Source organism: Phaethon aethereus (genome assembly GCF_964289735.1).
Source record: "Phaethon aethereus genome assembly, chromosome: 1".
NCBI lineage: Eukaryota > Metazoa > Chordata > Aves > Phaethontiformes > Phaethontidae > Phaethon > Phaethon aethereus.
This window is the reverse complement of record NC_138575.1, coordinates 119448624-119470518: the sequence shown is the minus strand read 5'-3', so window position 1 is coordinate 119470518 and position 21895 is coordinate 119448624. Positions and strand designations below refer to the sequence as shown.

The window sequence follows — 21895 nt, the reverse complement described above, 5'->3', positions numbered from 1 at the left end:
TACTTGAGAGAAGTGTGTATTTCATTACATTTTTATCTGAGAAGGTGCGATCCATGAGCAAGTGTTTTTCCATATTGCACAAGCCAGGTAAGCATTTTCTTTAGCGAAGGTCTGTATAAGAAAGTTTTAGAAATGTAAACTAGCCTTGAATTGGGCTAAGGAATATAGCTAAGTATAGCTGATTCGGATCTACGGCAACCTTTGCTGTTGTTATTTACAGCTGTTATTCAGGGAGCCGTTCACTGCTTTACCAAGAGCACGCAAAGAACGTTTGGGAGGTGGTTGAAAAACAAAGTGGATGGACTGTCGTCAGTTAAACACACACAGATCCGAATGTCTCCTCGTTTGTAAACTTTACAAAGAAGTAAAAAAAGGGGGGAAATCTCGTCCTAGTAGGCTGGACAAAATGTAAATGTGTGTCGCACGCTTTCCGCTTGCCACAGTTGATTAGCCGACATGGAGATGTGCGCAAAGTGTTCCGTTCCAAGCCCCGATGTACTGCTTTACTTCAAGTGTGACTTTGACTTTTATGGCTGTGCAGCGACGCTCGGCTTTCCATATTCGGATTGTCCACTGGCATTATTTGTGAAGTGCACGAATCAGTCAAATATTAATCTTACCTTTGTGTTGACAATGAGATTTATGCTTAAGGAAGTTCAGTGTGTTAAAAGCTGAACTTCAGACTTCAGAAGGCTACTGGTAAGTTTAAAATAAAGCATGAATGTGCAGTATTCCCTTAACTATAAAGAAAACATTTCTGGTGCTATTATGAAGATGTATTTTTGACTAGCTGGTTTGCAAATCTGGCACGGCCTTCTCCCAGAATACTCAGTGAAACACACTTTTTTTAAGTTTCTTTTTCTTATTACAACATTTTGTGGGGCATAGTCTGGTTCCTGCTACGTGATTTGTCCCAATTCGCCATGACAAGACCTGTAACCCTTTAATACGTATCTTTGTATGTAGTAATTTGCCATATCGTTCCTTGTCGAGATAAATGGTGGCAGTCACAATCTCAGAACACTGAAATCTATGTTAAATAAATCAAATCTGGATTTGATTTATTTAGTTTTAAAACTTCTGGATAATTAATAAATAAGCTTTTTCCAAACTTGAGTTCTGTTCAGTTAGTACAGCTGTATTATGGATTCTAAAAGTCACCACTGTAAACAAAGTTTGTTTATCGAGATGTTTAACACGTGGGTGGAGAGACATGATGTAAGGTGTCACACAGTTTGTCAAAAATACCTAAACTAGAGTGTATACTTTATGATAACAATAAAAAAATCTTGAATGTGTTTTGAGGAGGAGGGGTTAAGGAAAAAAATGTTCTTCATATAAATCTCTGCGTAAAACACCTATCATTTAATTTTGTTGCACACTATGAAATAACAAAAATAAGATCTGTAACAGGTCTTCTGACTGGCACCAGAGCTTAATCTGTGACAACAAAGCACTGAAGCTAAATGTAGGATTTTTTTCCTGACCTTGAAGGTACTGTTACACGTGGCTTGCCAGGAACACACGAGTCTGTCCCTCATTGACCTTCAGCTACGCTCAGTAAATGCAATCATGTTTTCTCATGCTTTTCGCAAATCATTACAGTTTGGCTTCTTGATTAAATGTAAATACTCTTCTATTACCGTCACCTTCCATTGGCTATTATTACAGAAGTTCCAATATAATGGGGTAGTGCAGATTCCTTGTGGGTTTCTGGAGAAGAAGCTGATGAAGGGCTTTGGTTTTTGTAAATAAGTGTATTTACTTCCTCGGAATTGTATCCATAATTTTCTCCTGCGTGTCCTGGCGCTGTACATGATGAAGTTTGAAATGTACCATGCTTGGCTAAAACATGATGATAATTTAGAAGCACAAACGGGACTTGTCCAGAGGGTCTCACATCCATCACACGTTCGCTTTCAGAGTCATGATCAAGCTTTACAGTCATTCTCTCATCGCTATCCATTTCCTCTAGATTTGTAGCGTGGTGACTAATATGCCCATATTTGGGTTCTTTCACACAAATCCTTCTGGTTTGCTCATATACTGAGGGCATTGGCAGGAGATGACTTAATTGTCCTATAGCTTTAGATTGGAAACATTCTGACTTTGGCAGCAAGGAGTTAGCTATGGAGTTTGAGAAAGAACTTTCATTAATGCTCATTTTTTCTTGTAGGTCTCTGTTAAAAGCTAACTTGTTTTCTTCTTTAATGAGGTGGTGAGGCAGCTGAATCCTGTTTTCTATCTTGTTGGGTTTCACGATGCCAGAATCATAAATCTCTTCTTTGTATCTGCTGCCTGGCATGGATGCTGTGCAGCTTGTAAAGTTGTCGGGTAGGGCATCTTGGCTGTATCTTCTGTTTGATATGGGCACTTGCAGGAAAGAGAAAACATGTTAATTACTGACAGTGAGCTCATGTAATAGTTAGACTATAACACTCTTTATGACTGAACTTTGATGCCCATTTGGCCTGGGCCAGATCCAAGTCCCACTGAAGACATCAGCGACATTCCCATTTGCCTCAAGTCTTCTTAAGGCAGTACTGAAAAGTAAGACCAACCGCAACCCACTCAGAAGGGCCAACAGTGTTGAACAATTCTGAAAAGGTTTTCCATGTGAAATGCCCATTTGTTTATTTATTTGACTGAATAATTATAAATCACTGTCATTATTAATATGGTTAAATCAGGGAAATTAAACCAAATAAATATTTGGAAATGTGACCTCCTATCAAAAGCCTTGGCCTTAAGTAAGATCTTTTCCGAGATTTATCAAACTATTTGCCAAAGGATGGATAACATTTATTAAATCTCCTGTCACTGTGGAAGTATACTGGACGCTTGCGCTTGTAAGGAAAGGAGAAGAGGGTGTGTAGTGTTAGACACTGATGTGCCAACGTCTAATCTGAGCGAGCCATTTGTGATACGTGTGACAAAATCTAGATGTTACATTACAGTCTTTGGTTTTTCGCTTTGAAAAGCTAGCTTCAGATATGAAAAACATCTATCAAAAAGCAATATAAATACTTCTCGAGTAATGCTGTACCGCGGCTTTTAAGGTATTATCATAAAGCTATATGTATAATATAAATGTGATTTACAACATACAGTGAGAATGTTTGTTTGAATGTGGGAGTACTAAGCTGGGTATGCATGGAAAATCAAAGGTTAGATTCTTAAATTTTCAAGAGAGTATGAACACAGGGTTTCTATTCAGGCTTGTCCTCTAAAATATATCGAGTAATCTTAGTTTTCTCTTGAGTTTCTGCATGGTGGCTGAACTCATGGAACAATTGTTTTTACCATTTTCTGCTTGGCTTATGCAGCTTTTTCTTTCTGTACACTCCTGTCTCCAAACAGTACGAGAAAAAGCCACCGGTTTCCTCCTATACAGTATAGCTAAAATGCAGCAAGTACTAATTTTTTTGCACTGTCTTGTACGAACAGTTTGGCAGTTATACTACTCCTCCAAGGCATATTTGAAAGTTTTATGTTAAAGGTTAAATGAGGCACTTACTTAGCAAATTTCTCAAATTAAACCTAAACTCTATTTTGTGTTATGCTCACTGAAAGCCCTGGACACCTAAGTGCCTTTTGTAAAAGGGATTTTCTGTTTTTCTAAAAATTTTATTCAACATCTTCAAAGTTTTGGAGTTCCCCTGTAGTGGTTGCTGACGTAACTATACCTGCTAATAATTAAATATTCCCTGTGCTATAGTAGACTGGCAGAGCCTTCATGTATAACAGGAAGCAGAAATAGCTCAATTGTACCTTTTTTCATATGCAGAGCTTCATTAATTTCAGAGGGAGTTGCACCACATAATTAACACCAGAATTTAAACAGGAATCTGGATCCAATTTCTTCTTGATCAACCCACCACCCTCCTTGAAACAACAACCTTTTAAGTTATTCTTTTTAATTTCCATGCATAAATTTTGTACCAAAAAGAATATGCAGTCCTAAGTAAACTGAATTCTCATCAGCTGTTGAAAAATGGCCACAAATCAAAACAGGGATTCAGCCACATGCTTGAGATTTTACCATTACCATTATAATTACCATAGTAATTATACTGCTATAATTTTAACTCCACGTTTGGCATTTTTACTATGAAATAAGTACCCATGCTGAGAGCTACTGACATGTAACTAATATAGTTTAACTAATCTGATGTCCTGGTTTTAGTGTTGTTCCCACTTGACACATCCACAGGGAATGATGGGTTTGTTCTCTCACTGCAGCACAGACTATTGTTACCTTATGGTTCTGCTCTAACTGCTGAACAAAAGATTGGCCTCTTCCATTTTCGGAGCCCACACTTGTAAGAAGCTGAAGCATCGCAACTACCGGTTGGCCCCAGACTTCATTTTTGTAATCTCAAGTTCTGCTAGGCTGATGGCTTCCTTCTTGGTACCAGAAGTAATTTGCATACTTGGGAGATTTACAGGATGTTATCCATTTTTTTTCTATCCTGTTTCTCAAACATGGTTTTCATCTCTTTTGTTGAGGAAGAAGGTAAGCGTCTGGTTAATCGTTTGCAGGCTTCCATTAAAGTTGTCAGCACAGTCATGGAGTTAGACCAGGCAGTTAAGCAAGTCGTGTCTGCAGTGCAACAGAGCACGGCAGTTTTTGTCCGCTCACATTCAGAACAGTTACTGGAGCTAAACTTAAACCTGCTTTTGTCTTCCTTCACAGGCAAAAACCCAAGGATACCCTGGGAAAGACTCCTGGTAGAGAGTTTTTCATACAGAAGTCAATATAAAGCTGACCAGCTGCACTGTCCTGCCATAGAAGGGCAGCACCCCAGGATTTTCATACAGAAGTCAATATAAAGCTGACCAGCTGCACTGTCCTGCCATAGAAGGGCAGCACCCCAGGATTGCTTCCACCCATCTGGCATCTGGGCAGTTTTCAGAGTACCTGCCTCAGTAGGTGCCCAGGGATCCCATACATTCCGCACTCCTGCAGCGCTGAAAACGCTTTGCAGTTGTTGAAGTCAGTGCATTAATCTGGAATGCTTTCCGGACCACTCTTCTGCTGGAGCAACTCAGCTATGCTAGGTGAGATAGCTACACTGCACATCTAAGGTTGTATGTCATACCAGAGTGATAGCAGCTTTCTGGAAGGCCCTTTGTACTTACACTGCCTCCATTCATAGCAGCCTACAACTGCAACAATGAGCTTAGTCCTTCGGGTATCATGTCTCCATTAATTCTTGCCAAGTAGCTCTGCTTTCCCGCTGGTGTGCAAGGTGCAGCTCAGGCAAGTTGAGGGAAAACCTGGCAATGAGAGCCCCATCACCTGGCCTGCTCAGACTTCAGCATCCCACCATCCATGTGGGAACAGGAAGGCTACTCTAGCAGATACTGGTCTTTCTTTGAAACATCTCATGTATTCATGGTGTTGCAGCAAGGAGCGTTCCCTCCTCACCTTTAAATAGTGCAGTCAAAGATCAAACGGTGCTCAATGGGGAAAGATGCTTGCAGAAAAGGTATTTCATTCACAAACATGCCTTTCTGTACCAAGCCATTAATAGTTAGAGATGCTCCTTGTTCTCTCATGGGCCCTATTGCAGTAAAAATGAAAGAAAGGCGTCTTGGAACCAGGTTAAAACAAAGACAGACTAGAACTCAGCATTCATCTTCATGCAAAAGTTATGCAGTCTTTATCAGCAGAGTTTTGCTTTCTGTCTGTGAAAACTCTTGTCTGTTTTTAGGACACAGCTGAAGCCCTCTTCATGCATGCTTTGTCTTGCATAATTTTTCTTGGGCTTCCTGTTCTACACTAATCTCAGAAGGGTGTACTCCTGACAGTTACTACATGTTCTGAAAAGACAATATGCCGACATTTGAATGTCAACTTCTAGCCCATGATGTTTCAATATGTTTCCTAATCCTTTGTACAAGAGGGCCTTCAGAGAAGAGGAGCGATTACTCAGTCACTCTGAGTTTTGCTGAAGACCAACGAGCAGAGCCTCTGTACTGCTCAGGTCACGCACTCTTGTGCCATAAAGGCATGTTGATATTCCTCCATGACAAACAAGGCAAAGATACAACAGGCCTTAATGTTGTCCATGCCCATGAAAAAGACATTTTTTAGATTAGCTCAATATCTGTTGGCTGTGTCCTGGTCTGAACCCTAATTGCAAATCATCTGAGGCATGGGCTCATGTTGTAATTACCATGTTCTCCATCGTTCTTCCTCCAAAACCAATAAAGACCTCTTTGCCTCTAGTGGACTACACTTTTCAAAGCAGATGTCATATATTTCTCCCAGTAGTCACAGGCTAAACCTGGGGAGTTGGTTTGGGGGAGGAAGACAGACCAGAGCTTTTTCACAGATTGTCTTAGTATTCTTCATCACTTCCTGAGTTTTGGCATGATTAGTGGCACTAAGCTTCACACAGATAGTGCAGACTGGCCAACAGCGTAACTTAATGAGAAGTAGATACTGTGGTACCCGCAGTAGTAATGTATCCATTCAAGTGTGCAAAGGAAACGGCCCTGACTAAGAAGATGGTTGCCTTCTCTGAAGTGAGTTTCTTTTCTGACAACTAGGCCAGCTGGAAAAAAAGTGGAAGAAGCTTCAAAACCAGATTCTGAAGCAGCAGCATCTGATTTGCAGGCAGTTTTATCTGCTACGTGCTTTTCCAGAGCTTTGATGGCTTGGCATGATCATCTTAAAATCTCTGATCTCTCCAAAAGAAGCTATTTTCCATAGAGAAAAAATGTCTCTGGCCTACGGCATTTTTGGCAGATGCCTCTGTGGATGTGATGTGGAATAGCCCTAGCATCCAACCCGGTTGCCAGATGTCATATTTGGCATTGCCTTTGGATTGAAGATAATGACGCTAAGCAGATCCTCTCTGCTTTGAAGCTTACTGGCTGTCAGTTTTTCAGTGAACCGCTGGAAAAAGCAGCAGTTGACAATATAAGGAAGATCAGATACCCCTTTCAATTCAAAGCAAAAAGTCGCTTCCAAAGGTTCAGATTTCTCTTCTGCCACCAGCCTCAGCAAAAGTACAACAGGGCTAATTCTACCTCAGGAGGAAGCAAACTCTGGAACAATTAGATATAAATCCTCTTTGCAGTGGAGGCTCTGTTTTTCTTTCTCCTCTTGTAACACTGTGTGAACTCAAGCAATGATCTCTGACCAGGCCTGAGTTTGACCATATTCTTTTTGCTTTCCTAAATAGTATAATTTTAAGTAAGTGCTTTTGCAGAGAATTGATTATACCAATTCAGTTTTCATCAAATGCCTAATAGCTAAACATCCATTAAAATACATCTGTGCTCAAAAGAGAACGCACATATTCCAAATTAAGCAACAGAATCTTCAGCAGAAGTAGAACCAGGAGTAAGAACCACTGGTATCACAGCACCATTCTCCTGTTCATGAGGAAATGGTGAAGGTATGCATGCATGATGAAACTGAAAAATACCAGCAGTTGTTTGCAGTTTTTTGTGGGGATTTTTTTTTGCCCTAACACATTTAACAGTATTCCTGTGGAATCCTTCTGACTTAATATATTTACTAGGAGTTATCTGCTCATATCAACCGACCAATGGTAAATTGCTTGTCTGCTGCTATGTTCACTGGGCTTTTCTGGCAAATGTAATGGCCACGATCGATTTTACAGAGCGTTCTCTGAACTGGCTGTTCTTTCCACATCCATTCTCAGTGTATCTGATGGAACCCTCTGACCAACAAGGGGTGAATCTACTTTCTCAGTCAGTCTCATGGCATCTCTTAGACTGGAAGCAGAGAAGAAAAATTGGGCTGACTTCTGTACACCTAGAATAGCTTTATTCCTGCAGACTTACTGGGGATCTGCAGGATTTACTTCAAACCTTATACTTATCCTCAAAAGACGTACCTTTTTTTTCTTTTCCACAAAGATACAGCATCTTTAGAAAGGACAAAACCATTTCTTATTTTTTGTCTAAAGCTACTCCTTTTCACAGCCAGTCCACAACAGGAACAAAAGAAAGCCAGCACATTAGAGGAGCATGAGCTCAGAAAAAGCACTTAACCCGCACTAGGCTGTAAGAAGAGCTTCAGTCTTGCTCATTTTCAACCTAAACACAGAACAGTAAAACAAAATGCCACAGCTAGGTGAGGTGAGGTCAATCAGCTAGATGAGGTCAAACAGTCCTGTGAAGGGCAAAACCCTGGGCAGAAGTTATTTGCTCCTCTGTGGGAGACACATGCGATGTCCGATACCATCTTCTGTCTGATGTAGCAAGCTCAGCTTTTAGCATCTGCAGATATTCCCTTCAGAGCTAGGATATCTAATGTTATGTCCTTAAGTGAATAAATGCTTGTTTCTGGTACTCAAGAATATTTAGCCTATCTTTTCTAGCTTTTTTATTTTTTATTTTAAATTTCCACTATTGCTTGCTCCATACCATCCTCAGTGAAGTTAGAAGAAAGGAGTGTTTCCACCTAACTTTATAACAGTATGTATGTCAACCAGTGAGTCCTCATCAATGATTTTTAACTAATTGAAATGGTGTATGCAGATAGATATAATGTATATGAGATCTAAGGATTAGAGTGTATCTTGAGCTTGTTTACATTTGGTTTATAGCTTTGCAAGGTTATTTCATATAGGTTGCCACCTCAGAGAAGTCAATGTCTTCAGTGCTTCCTTCAAAGTATTTGAGCTGACCATCTGTATGGAGAGATAATGCAGTTGATCGGAGAGGAGCACCGAAGACATTTTCAACAAAAGCAGAAGACAGTGCATTTCATTTACTTATTCATTGTAGTAACTGTAAGGTAAAGACATTCAGAATGGCTTCATACTCAGAAAAGACAACCTTCAATTTTTATGGAAATGGATCACATTTGTGTTAATTTCTGTATGGGAGCTGAAGTGCATTTGTTTCTAACTTCAGCAATGACTTACCTGAGGAATTCCACTAAATACTGCTGATAGTGCAAAACATGAAGGTAAACTGTGACAGCATAAAAGGAACTGGTATCTCTGCCCCATTCTAAAAGTGATTCTAGTGAATATGTTTTTGCAACTGAGGCTTTGATAACATTCCTAATCAAGTGCTGATGGTAACAGGAAGAGGCATGAACATGTAAATACTTTAAATATAGCAGTTGTTCACATCACTGTTTCTGATTTTCTGTGTTTCCTAAACACCTTATAATTCCTGTTTTCAAACCACAATTACAAATCTTTCCCAGACACCTCACAGCTTTTCTTTCTTTTTTTCTCTTTTTTTAAAGTGACACCCACCTTCATAGCTCTGTGCAAGATTATGTCGGATGATGTTCACTGGCTGATCAGAAAGATTTTTGGATGGTGACTGGCTGTTGGGTACCAAGGAGTTGGTGGCATAATGCCACTGGCATTCTCCATTTGTCTGCAGCGTACTCAAGAAAAATCGAGCCACTTCACAAGGTGCTCCTTGAGACTGCCCAAACTTTGAAGGCAGCATTTGCTTTTTGCTGTTGAAGACATGAGAATCTACAGGGAAGTGTCCATAATGGTAGGAGAAAGGCAAGCTATATGACGGGGCATATAAAAGTTCACTGTTTTCTGAATGGAAGTTTTGTTCTTGAATGGTGGCAGCGTTCACTGCAGGGCTGGATCGCCAGTTTCCCACCTGGCTGCATTCCAGTTTGTCTGTTTGGAATGAGCTGTATTGCTGGGGGAAAGAAAAAAAAAAAAAGGGAGGGGAAGAGAGTTAAATGACTAACTTTTATATGAAACCACATAACATATCATACAGGCACCCAGAGCTGGGCCTCCTTGAACTGCGATCTCAGTGGCTAGAGGGACTGTGCATTTAAAGTTCCTTGTCTTCACGATAACTTTACCTTCACTTAACATGGGAACAAAAAAATATTTTGTCATCCTAATGTTAAGGGTTTATTTGATAATTTTGCCAGTTGGATTTTAGCTAGTAAGTGTAGGCAGAAGGGCCTACTAGAGCATAGAAGTTTGTTGCAAAGCACTGGAAGTCACTGATAAATGGAGCAGCAGACCATGAATATGACTTTGCTTATGTCGGCATGTCAAGATTTAGAATGGTAGGAAGACAAAATCTGCCCCTTGCATCGGCTTCTATCACAATGATGTTCTCTTTCCACTCTCTCCTACCCTCCTCTCCAAACTCCAGATGCTTTTTGAGCTCTCACTGTTTTGAATGCAGTATATGTGCTAGCTGCATTCACTGCTGGTTTAAGGTAATAGTAGCCCCTTCCAGCAACATCCATTGCAAAGTCTCACAATGTCTCATGGTGGGTGTCAGTCTCACCAACCCAGTTTTATGGACAATCTCCATAGTTTCCTTTCACTTCTGGTTCTAGCTTACCCAGTGACAGTGAAACATTCCAAATCCCACTCCAGTGCTCTGTTTGCTAGGATTCATTCTTATGATGCATTCTCCAGCAAAACAAAACTGCTAATACCTATGTGACATTAAGAACTCTGCACATCAACAGTGAAAGATGCATTCTACACTAGCTCAAATTTTCACAACAGAGCTATCCTTAGTACATGTTTTTCCTCTTTCTAGCAAGAAAGTACATTGCTTTCGAAGTACTTTACATACTCCAAATCCCAAAGTTTTTGTGTTTGCATCCCTTGCCAGAACTGTTTTATACTACTTGTGCTGTCCGCTCCAAGAACAAAAGGGTCTAATTGTATTCCAGCCTACAAGGGAGTTCCTGTGGAAGAGCATTATAGTCAGTTTTACAATAAATTGAGTTCTGCGTGATCTCTATTGTGCCCCAAACACTCTGCCACAGCAACTGGTAAGTAAATATTGCTGAAAAAGTTACCTGTTGTGGGTAAGGTGTTGTTCTGAGTTTTGCCTTCATTTTATTACTTTTGGGTTTTACTATTTTCCTTGTTTCCTGCGAGGTAGGTACTGAGTTTCTGCATGAAAACTGTGACTTAGAAATGGTAACCTGGTCCAGTGACAACTGAAGTTCCTTATACTCAATATCTCTGCAAAAGAACAGTCCAATAAATTACATACTCAAACATACCACACAAATCCAAAATAGCTCCCTCGAAAATACATGATAGCTTTCACAATGTTTTCATTTTCATTCTTCCAAAATTTTCACCCAGTCTGCAGTGCAAGGCTGGGGATGTCAGCAGGCAGTGAATTTTATGGTCTGACCCTGTCCCCACGCAAGTCTATCACAAATGTTACACTGGGAACCACGTTACCATCTTTGTACTAAATGTCCCCACTCTCTGAACCTAAGCTGTGCCAACTTCTTCTCAGCCATCCATGGCACCCTGCAGTTTGGAATCACAGCCATGTCAGCTGAGAGAAAGACACAGATCAATTCATCTGTCTCCTCCTCAATCAGGAATTGGTCTTTGCCCTGGCTCTCACAATTAGCCCTGAGGAAAGGGAAAGGAGCAATGTTCCTCTCCTGTCAGCACAATGTGCTTGTAACTAGACCACAGGAGCTGCAATGTTGTTTTTCTGACAGTCTCTAGACTTTCATTTCTGCTCTCTTCTGTTCAGCTTTATCTGCCCCACAGACAGGGCAGATTTTTATACAAAAAAGGCTAAAATCCAAGTAAAAAACAGACTGTGGATCATATTTTGAAACATTAATTGATACAGTTCTGATGAGTAAATGGTCTCCCCGGTTTTGTCAGTAGCAACAGCAGAGCATATTTTTGAAAGGATAACTAGAAAAAAAAAACTACTACTCTCTTAATTCCTGTCTAGAACTCATTTCCATCACTTTTTGATGATGAATAACCTGGAAGTAAATTCAACTCAACAATATGCTGTTATACCCTGGCACAGTTTCCTCCTTTTTACTCAAATCGCCCTAGTTCACAGGACTTGAGCAGGTTGCAGAGCTGAGTCTTTCCCTCATGCTGCTGGCTCTCCCATCTGTACAGGAATGAGGGCAGCATTAGCCAGTGTGTCTAGGGCTGAATACCTACTTCAAGTAGTTTATGGAAACACGCTATGGTTTCTCAACTCATACACTTTAGCTCCCCAAAGTCAGGTATCAGAGACAACATTGTAACAGGCAAACACACATGATCCTACCACGCACATCATGCAAACACATCTTATTTTCAAGCCAGCTAAGAAATGGACCCGTCTAGTGAATGAGGAGAGTGTATAGTTCCCTGGTTTTTTACATTATTCAACACAAGGGGTGCCCACTATCCCTTTTTTTTCTTTTCCCCCACAGATAGTATCTTCAGTCACAGTCTGTTTCACTATTACTTATCCCTCTTATTCAGTATAGATTTCTGTCTCTCTCAGGTGTCTGTCAAGATAGGAATCTTGTAACACCTTCATGACTTGAACCAGAATTCATAAATTGCGAGTCCAAACCACTGTGCCTTCACCAGCTTGGTGGGAACTACTTGCCGTTCTGAGAACGTAGTTTTGCCCTGAGTATCTGTGCAACCCAAAGCCAGTGGGGGATTCCTTGATGATTCACCTGTCCCTGAAAGGAGTAATGCTTGCCACCATGCCTCTGTCTCCCAAACTGACACTGTGACCTCTGCGGGGTAGCAGTAGCTTTCACTGTATCTGGACAGCCCCGGGGTGGTTCTGATGCTAATTACAGAACTGGGGTCCAGGTCTAAGCAAATGGCTACAAGTGGTATTGCATACATTATGAGGTAATCATCAGGGCTACTAGCTCCTTTTAGCTCAAGGTAACTAAAAGAGGGAGGATATGAGGAGAGAAAAGTCGCTGTAACATGCAAGCACAGAATGATACTGGAAGAAACAAGTAAAGCAAACTTAAAAGGATTTAACTGGTAATGAATCAATTACTGATAACACGTAATGGTACAAAGTATTTTGACTTACGTAAGGACATAATTGACACTCACTATGCAGTGAGGCCGTGATGAACGGCTGTTATGCACAATAGTAGCATAGCTCTGTACCCAGACCCAGCCTCCATGCTTGGACAGTAGTCGATAGTACTTGGTTGTGACTTGGCCTTTCACCAACACTGTGAATACAATACAAAAAAATCACTTTGCATCACTTGGACTTGTGATCGCTTCCTGGAGAGATTTATTTGCAAGGCAGGGACTTCTGTCCCTCCTCCCCCTCCCTTAAACCTCCTTCTCCCACCAAACTTTAAATAGCTCCCCTGCAAAGGCATCTGCCCTGCCCCTTTACTTAGTTTCACAAGGTCACATTATTGTTTTCAAATAGTGTGTTGCAAAGTATTAAGGTTTGTCTTCCTTCTTCTCCAGTTCACCCTGCTCTTTTATGCTTACATTCTGCAAAAACACTTACTGTTTCTAATCTTCTAACTGAAAAAGAGAAGTTCAAGGCAGCAAAAGTATTTTGAAGCGGACACAACTAGCTTGAATTTTTCCATTTGGAAGCACTTTTGTCATTCATAGCTTGATAGATTATTGTGTATTTTGCAATGTATTTTATGCTACAATGATTTTTTCCTCTGTAAGCTCTACATTTTGAAGGTTGATTTAAAAGAGGAAAATTAAAATGCTCTTTGGTTCTTAAGCACACAAATAAAGACAAGGCCAGAGAGGTGAATCAGCTATCTGATAGGTTTCACTAGAAATGTAATCCTCTGTAGACCAGTATGGATTCTCTGTGAACAAAGAAGTTTTGGCATAAGGCTATGCTATAATAGGAGTTGTGCAGCATAGATTAAATATTTAATCTAGCCACAAATATTTCTGGTTCAGTGCCAGGTATTTATCCAATGATTCACTAGAAGATAATGCCCAGCCTTCAAAGATGGTTCTTCTCGTGTGTGACCCTGGAGCATTCCTCTAGGAAACTCCATCTTCTTACTCTTCTATACAATCAGTTATTTATTTTAACTTAGGAAATAAGGGACTGAGCTTGCTACACAAACTATGTCCAAAAAAAGTGATTAATAGCAGCAATTCCTTTATATAATACATGATTAAGAAATGGAATTACTGCTTGCAAATGTAGGACTTGTACTAGACTGAACTTAGTAGCAAAGCTCACTGTAAATTTGTTCTCTCATTGTACGTGCTTGGTGCAGAAGCAGATACGTAATAAGGAAATCGAACAACAGCTTTCTCTTTCAGCCAACTCTAGCAGAGCAAATGACCACTTGAAATAAAAATATATGGCCTTCTAGTTAGTATTCATAGAAGACTTTTCTGACAGGGAGGGCATCTAATGTTAAATTGGGCACTAAAGAGTGCATAACCTTTGGGGGTTCATTTACTGTTTGGTAATTAACTATATGGCTATCAGTTGTCACTGGGGTTGGCTTTTTTTATTCAGTTGTTACCTGGGGGAGTAGGGGTTTGTAATTTCAGTAGTAATTAGAGACCACAATAAAGTGAATAGTGTGAACAGCCCAATGTGAGACTGGCTGAAAAAGAAGAGCAAGACCTCTTGTTCTTGCTAAAAGGTCTTATAAGTCTGTAGTATATAGGTCATCTCTCTGGACTGCTTACTCTCCTATCCATCTATGCACACGTATCACAACATATTTAAACTTTTCTTCAAATCCAATTAATCTCACTAAGAAAATTAGCCTCTTACAAAATAATTATGGATGGGTCTTTCTGGCAGTGTCATTGCTCCTTCCATTACAGGGTACGGTATCCATTTGTTCAGAAAGGAACAAGATAAACAACAACATCTTGCAGCACATTCAAAAAAGTCTGATCCTCACTGACACCAGTCCACTACTGTTTAGAGTTTGAAGACTCTGTAGAGATCAGCTTTTTGCCTCATACTTGCTGGTGTCCTTTTTCATACCTACATTTCTACATAGAAAACTCTATGGGGTGGAGGTGTGCCTATGTACAGATATTTAAGAAAATCATGAGGAATATGAGTGTAAGTATGTAAACACACCTACAAAATATAAAGGCATGTGTACGCTTTAAGTGCAGTATATCGCTCCAAGGTAAAGGTCTTGCAACTGCTACTCAAAGATTCAATGTAACAACGCCAAATAAGTTTGTTGCAAACATATTTGTTAATAATCAGCTATATGCCATGGAATCACTATGTTTCTTGGTGTTCTATAATCCAAATGGCCCAGTTCTAGGAGATGATGCTTACATTTTGGCCTAGATCATCTAACAGATATTTTTTTGTAATGTGGTCTAGGCTTTTCAGAACTAAGGCTTCATGCTAGTTTAATGGTCAGGTTTTTCTTGAATTCAAAATGCCTTGCCACTCAGTCATCCAAAATAGAAATTAATGCTGTAATGGATTGCTAGCTATAACAAAGTTCTTCCGTGTGCTTTGGGACTAGCATTGACTTCTCTCTCTCACTGATTTTAAATCCCTGTTTTAGCTCTTCAGTTAAGACAGTATTTTAAAAGATGTGAGGACTACAGTGTTCAGCTTTCCTTCCTAATTATATGGATAAACCAATATTTCTCCTGGGATGGGGGGGGGGACTCCGTGTCTCCTGCATTTTTAGCAATCTGGGGAAAGTCTGACCTTGGCTAGGGGACAGTAGCTGTGCTTCCGATACAGTAAATGAGGTCAATTTCCATTTGGCTCTGTGTTAAATTACCCTGTTTGATGCTGATTGGGAAACCTCAGAAATGAGAGTGAGGTAAATCCACCACCAAGACAGTCTGTGCAGGCTCAGACTTCTTGGTGGCCTCTGCTGCAATCAAACGGGGAGGATTCAGTGGCTTTAGCCTTGGCTCTTAGATGTGCCATTTGTAACTGGGTGTTCCGCTGTTGCGGTTGCCTCCTGGTTTAGCAGGCAAGCTGAAAAAGGCACTGGGCTGGCTGGGCTGGTCCTTCTGGTCTGTCATAGATGGCTATTTTAAAAGGCTCCAGCAGGCTCAATGGGCATGTGGCTGGGAGTTCCCAGCCTGCACTTAAGGATACCACTGAGAGAAATGGACTTCTGTGTTCCTCACTTGCAGCAGTTATTGTTTTAGCTTCCCTGGCACACACAACCTGGCATGTCACCAAGTCCTGCCCTCAAGCAGCATGGTCAGTGGATGGTGCCCTAGCAGACTCTACAGTTCTGCCCTCTTAAAAACTAGTGCAGCTCTGCCAAAAGGCTTGATTGCTGGGAGAGCAAAAGCAGACTCAATGCCACGGACAGAGCGTAAACTGTGCTCTGCTATAAGATGGGTTCTATAAATACATAGGTTGACTTCCAGGAAGCAGCAAAACAGTTTGGTGCTGACATCAGCTGGGGCATGCCTTGCCAAGGTGCAGAGATGTGACTCTTGTAAAAGTTTATGTGGGAAGAGCAATGATGTTACAACATGTAGGATGCGCAAAATCAAATTAAGTGATTTCTCTGAGGCCATAAAAATAATTTTTCTGTGCTAGAACAGAGGAATATTTTGTCTGTGCTGGAACAGCTTCTCTATCCTGTCTTTCAAAATGCAAGATCCTTAGGCAGGGACTCATTATTTGTGTGGCCACTTTTTCCCAGTTGCAGAGCAAACACTGTGTGTATTGATGGTGCTATAGAAATAAATAACACTAGTTCAAATGCCAGAAGCTTTTTCATATAGCTGGAAGCTAATCAAATGTTTAAAACAGGAAACACTGTTTGCTGCCAGCACCCCTTAGGCAAATATTCACATCTACATTTCCCTCATAGTCTGATGTTCTTGTTATATCCCTTATAACTTGTTCTCCTCACTGTTTCCTTTGTTTTGTTCTCTTTGTGCTGCCTAACTTAAAGTTCCATTGCTTTAGGTCTTCAGTTTGGGAATATTTTTTTCCTCTTTGAAAAAGCAATTGGTTACCCTAGTTTAGGGTTGCCTTATTTTTTTCTTTTCTTTTTTTTTTTCTTAATATCCTTATTAGGTGCAAGATGTTTCTCTCCAGATTTCTTCATCAGATGACACTTAATCATCAGATTGCTTTACAGAACAGTACGTCAAACTTGCCAACCTTTTACTGTTCATGTTGCTAAGACATGTACTGATGGATGGTGGGGGAGTTATAACAGTGCTCCCCAGAGGAAGTTTGTACACTTTACATCTGTTTTAATAATTCCTATTACTTGGTATTCTAACCATGATTCTGTACTGTTCCCACTGTTGCCCAAGCATTAGCCATTATTTTTTGCTTCTTGGTATTTATTTGCTTTGAAACGTTCATAAATTTCTATGCATATGTCTCACATTTTTCTTCTGTTTTTGAACTTTACAATAATTTATCTTTGTAATTCAGATACAGTATCTAGAGAACTGCTTTTAGTTAATCTGTTTGGTTGAGGGTTTGTTTTCTTTCTTGTGGGAGAAGGTGGGGAGGTTAATTCAGTAAACATGATTTGTCTCTTTATTTAAAACTCCAGTTGTACATAGATCAAACTGGCAGCCAAAGTACAAGTCTTCTACCACGCACACAGAATTATCCATCACTCTGCTCTAAAATGGAAAACTGTTTTCCAGATATGATTGTGGCTACAATGGTATCATCTATATACTGGTTGACATAGATATTCCAAATAGTCTTGTGAAAATAACGAGTGATATTTTGTACAGGTCAAGAGTCACATCCAGATGCAGATGTTAACACTACAAAGAGGGTGCCCCCAACAGGACATTACCATGTATCCCGGTCATTCTAGTTTTTAGTTTGCAGTGGCCAAGAGTATTCAATGGCATTTTGGTAAATATGAACTTGCTGTAAAGATCAGTTTCTGCTTTCCCAGGTGTAGCACACACTGCCATCCACAGAATTCGGCACTTTGGAATTTCAGTACTGACTTGCCCAATACAGTTACAACCTCCTTTATATTCCAGAACCTCATGAAGAGCACATATTAAGGTGAAGAACTGACTGCTTTCTCCTTCAGGAAGCCTAAAAGAAGGATTTGATTCTGGCTGCTTTCAGCCTACAGGAGCAATCTGGAAAAAAATTCACTGACATTGGTTTTTGGATGTCATCTTTGCATCGTATGGGCTGCGGCAGACTGAGCCAAATCCAGAGTTCAGCTATTCCCTCAATTTGCTTCTCAAGTTAATGTGCTACTGAATGAACTACTTCCCAAATCCAGATGTTTGAAGATATGATTAGTGTCTCTGTTGGCAGATGGGGAATTATTAAATGCGTAATTTTTTTTCCTGACACTCCATTCTCCAAACCTCATCCACATGCTATTAATGAACATTCATCTAAGGATTTTTTGGGTTTGCATTCACTTCAAACATGGGATGATTATTACTAACATATTTCAGAGGAATGGGGAGCTGTTGTGTAATTTTTCTTTTAACAACAGAGGCTAGTAAAGTTCAGATTTTCCCCTCTCACTCACTCACTTGCTCTTTTATTTTTTTCCTTCAAGGGTTCACCACCCAGAATCAAGTCCAAATTTTCAAAAGAGCCTAGATCCTTTAAGTAGAGAGATAAAAGTGGCCAGATATATTTTTTTCAGAAGCACAGCATATTGAGTATCTAGCTTATTTGCAGAACTAATGGTTTCCTTAAGTGATAGCCAAGCACTTTTGAAAATCTAGCTCCAGTCAAGATTTGGAAAGCTTTCTCTACTTTCCAGCATAGCGCCTGTTGTCTGCAAAACTTCTCACTCTAACTTAATAAATTTTAGTCTAGCATTCTTTTTACTTACACAGATGATGAGCATATCGTAAATGGAACACATCACAGCCATGAACATGGTGGTAGAGGGTTTTTTCTATCAGATCTTGGGGCTCATATCCAGTTAATTCAGTCACCCTGGAAAAGGAAGATTTCATAATAAGCAAAACCTCTCGATCTATTCAGTTTCATTAACCTAACATTTGATTGTGCCAACAAATCAGGTGCCTGAAAACTGCAGGACAAAATGTTAGTTTTGGAAACAGAATCCTCATCTTTATAAGAAAATAAACCCTCTCAACCCAGCCAAAGCAAGGTGCAGCTATTCCCTGGCCAGCCCTACACATAGGCAGGAAAAAAGAGTTCTCTTACTTACTTCCACTTTGGGCTTTTGCCACTGCCATGCATGATCCTTTGCACAAAGATTCAGTTGAGGAGCCATTCATGAAACTACTCTTGTGGACTGCTGACACATTTTTCATTTGCTTTTGCAAACATAAAAGTGTAGAATGTATGTCAGTCCATAGAAGCCATGATCATGGTCTATAAATAGACTCAGGCTAACGCCTAACAGAAGAAGGAAGCAGGAGCTTATTCCAGCTGAGAATGTGGAGAGACAAGGAGCTATGAAGATCACAAGCTAAGAAAAGAAAGGCTGAAGCTAAACTTCAGAAAAACATCCTCACGTGATGAGAAGCAGAAAAATGGAACAAATTTGAAACAGCAGCATCTCTGCAGATGTTAAAGAACCAGACCACACTGGTCAGACTTACACTGGGTCAGACTTGAAGAGTCAAACTTCATGGTTCAAAATGGATTTTTGTTTATATGGCACTGTTGCTTGAGAACAAAAATCCCTAAAGTACATTGTGCAACTCAGCCATAATGTGGCTTGTTTACCTAGTGTAGCTGGGGGTGTTTTATGCTGTCCTGGCCTTTCTTCACCTAAAAAGGCAGAACAGAGGTACCATAGAAAGGCATGTCTACATTAACAAGCAACACAGACTATTAGCAGGGAATCTGTAGAGTAAAATTATGACTGCTGGGGATCTACTTCTGCAGCAGCAGATGCGTCTGCATATTTTAATTTTGGGACTTTTACTTGGGACTAGCTCTAGTCTAGGCCTGTGAACTGAAATTTTTTATAATTGTTAGAGTGCCTTAGACATGCTCTTGGAGGTTGTCTTCCAGTTTCAATTCACCCAGATGGAAACCAGTTCACATGCCTAAGGCCTCTTCATGACATAAACTGCAGTGCAATGAGTGGGGATGGTCAGGACATTCACTTCAAAAGAATGCTTCTGGTCTGAACTTAAACACTAATGACGATACACTGTATCAGAGAACAACACAGTAGTATCTACAGAAATGAATACAGGGGTCTCAAGCCACATGTCCTTGGGGGTTGCAGGTAATGTAAATTTTGATTACTTTTTTTTTTCTTTTGTAACTACTATGCATCTTCTTTACTCTTACCCTAATGCCAAGCACTCATGGGGACCCAACAGAGACTGGGGACTTTACATTCTACTTGAGAGAGAGTGTGGCAAAGTGGGATTCTGCTGAAGGAAATCAGGAAGAAAAAAAAAAAAGCCTTTGAAGATTGATTTATTATAAATACAGTACAAATACATCCATACCTCCCCTAGCTATGCCTTCATCTGGGAAACTCTTGCATGCCTTTGCCTCAGTCAGGGACTGCCAACACAACGCAGAGCGAGCACATGAGCTCTCTTTCTGCAGGAGGAGATGTGAATATATGCTTGTGTTTCTCCTCTGCAGTGTTCCCTGTCCCTCCTGACTTACAATTCTAGGGGCCCAAATTTTCACTTAAGCCTATCATCATGGCAAAATACTGGTGAAAGATCCTGCTCAGGTTTCAGTACTCCTTCTGACTTCAGTGCAATTAAAACAAGGGTGGCAGTTTCATCCTGGTCACTTAATTGGTGAGTACAGAAACAGCTAATCCAAAACCAAACAAAATGCCACAAGCCTAAGCCAGGTGTTAATTTTTCCAGAGGTGCAGCCTCACTTTGAAGCTGTTCTTCCCATCAGCCAAAAAATATCATTAACAGTTATGAGGACACACAAACTTTTGGAAAGTTTGAATCTGGAAATAAACTTGGTTGCTTGACTTCCTTAACACAAAACCAAACCCCTCAATAAGCCACTGTAGGGAGCCTGGGCTCTGAAGATTGCTCTTTGCATGTGACAAGGCACACAGAAGGAAACTGAGCTTGCCAAATTATGAGTTCTTTAAAGCCCTTTATAAACCATGTAGCAATGAATTAATAGGTTGCACGACAAAAATCAGAAGCAGCAGATCACTTTGGAGGGAAGTAACAGTCTCCTTTTTCCAGTGACCTTGATAAATGAACTCTCACATGTTTTACATTCTATCAAGTGTCTAGAAAGGCTTATTTAACTGCTCCTTCCTATGGCTTTAATATAGGCCTGTCTGCTGTGACCGTTACCTCTACAGATCCAGCAACATTTTCCTTGTATGGATACCAGAAGCAAGCCTGAAAACAGTTTTGTCTTATGCCTAATATGTCCCTGCTCTGAGCAAATATAATTTGGTTTGCTCAGCTGGGAGAGCAAAGGGCTTCGGTAATGCTTAATACCCATGATTGTCCTGTGTGCGGATGACACCCATCTGCTCTTTGGTAAACACAGCTATGCAATAGTACTGGTTCTATCCGTGCTCCTGTCAACACCTCTGGTTATACTGTCTCTTTTGAAGACACTTATGTCTCCAGGCAGTTCCTCTTAGGCACATAATTTCCTTTTTTCCACATGCAAAAATGTTGCTGAACCCCTTGTGCTTCTTTGTAGCTGTTACATTAAGTAAAGCATGCCAAAAAAAGGCAAGGATTCCAGAAAAAACTTTGTATTTCAGCAACTGATGGCCCACTATCTCATTGACTTAACATGGAGAGAGCATGTTCTTGCATGGTTGACCTGCCATGCAAAACTTCCCCATTGTCTTGGATATAGACTCACTGTTACACATTAATATCATTTCTGCTTCTTGCAAATCCAGCATGCCAGGAAAATGAGAGAGCATGTCACATACTGCTCCACATGCAGGGATTTTTGAAGAATGATCATCTTGTCAATAGTTAAATCTGTTATATCACCTGGGAATTGGGCTTTTCCCCTCAAGGTATCTTGAACTGCACTGTACAAAGTATCATTGTATACTAAAAGATGACATGTTTCAAAAAGAGAGGAATGAATCATTTCCAACTCCTTCAGTTCTGTTTTTGTGCTCTTTTCTTCTTAGCTGGTGTGTGAGCTATATTGGCTGAGAGCGGAGGCAGGGTTCTCTTTCCTCAGCAATAGCCATTTTCCCAAGTTTTGTTTA

General features: G+C 40.3%; 1 protein-coding gene across 1 annotated transcript in view; it reads right to left on the bottom strand.

Moving 5' to 3' along the window:
• Window positions 1-1645: 1645 nt before the first annotated feature.
• Window positions 1646-21895, bottom strand: part of SIM2 (SIM bHLH transcription factor 2) — a gene marked incomplete at its 3' end in the record, with an annotated part of 60144 nt that continues 39894 nt past the window's right edge. The window contains exons 7-11 of the mRNA XM_082009406.1: window positions 18560-18666; window positions 12832-12979; window positions 10805-10973; window positions 9255-9666; window positions 1646-2373 (exon numbers count right to left, since the gene is read on the bottom strand). Coding sequence (XP_081865532.1) covers window positions 1646-2373; window positions 9255-9666; window positions 10805-10973; window positions 12832-12979; window positions 18560-18666 — 1564 coding nt within the window. The remainder of the gene's footprint in view (window positions 2374-9254; window positions 9667-10804; window positions 10974-12831; window positions 12980-18559; window positions 18667-21895) is intronic.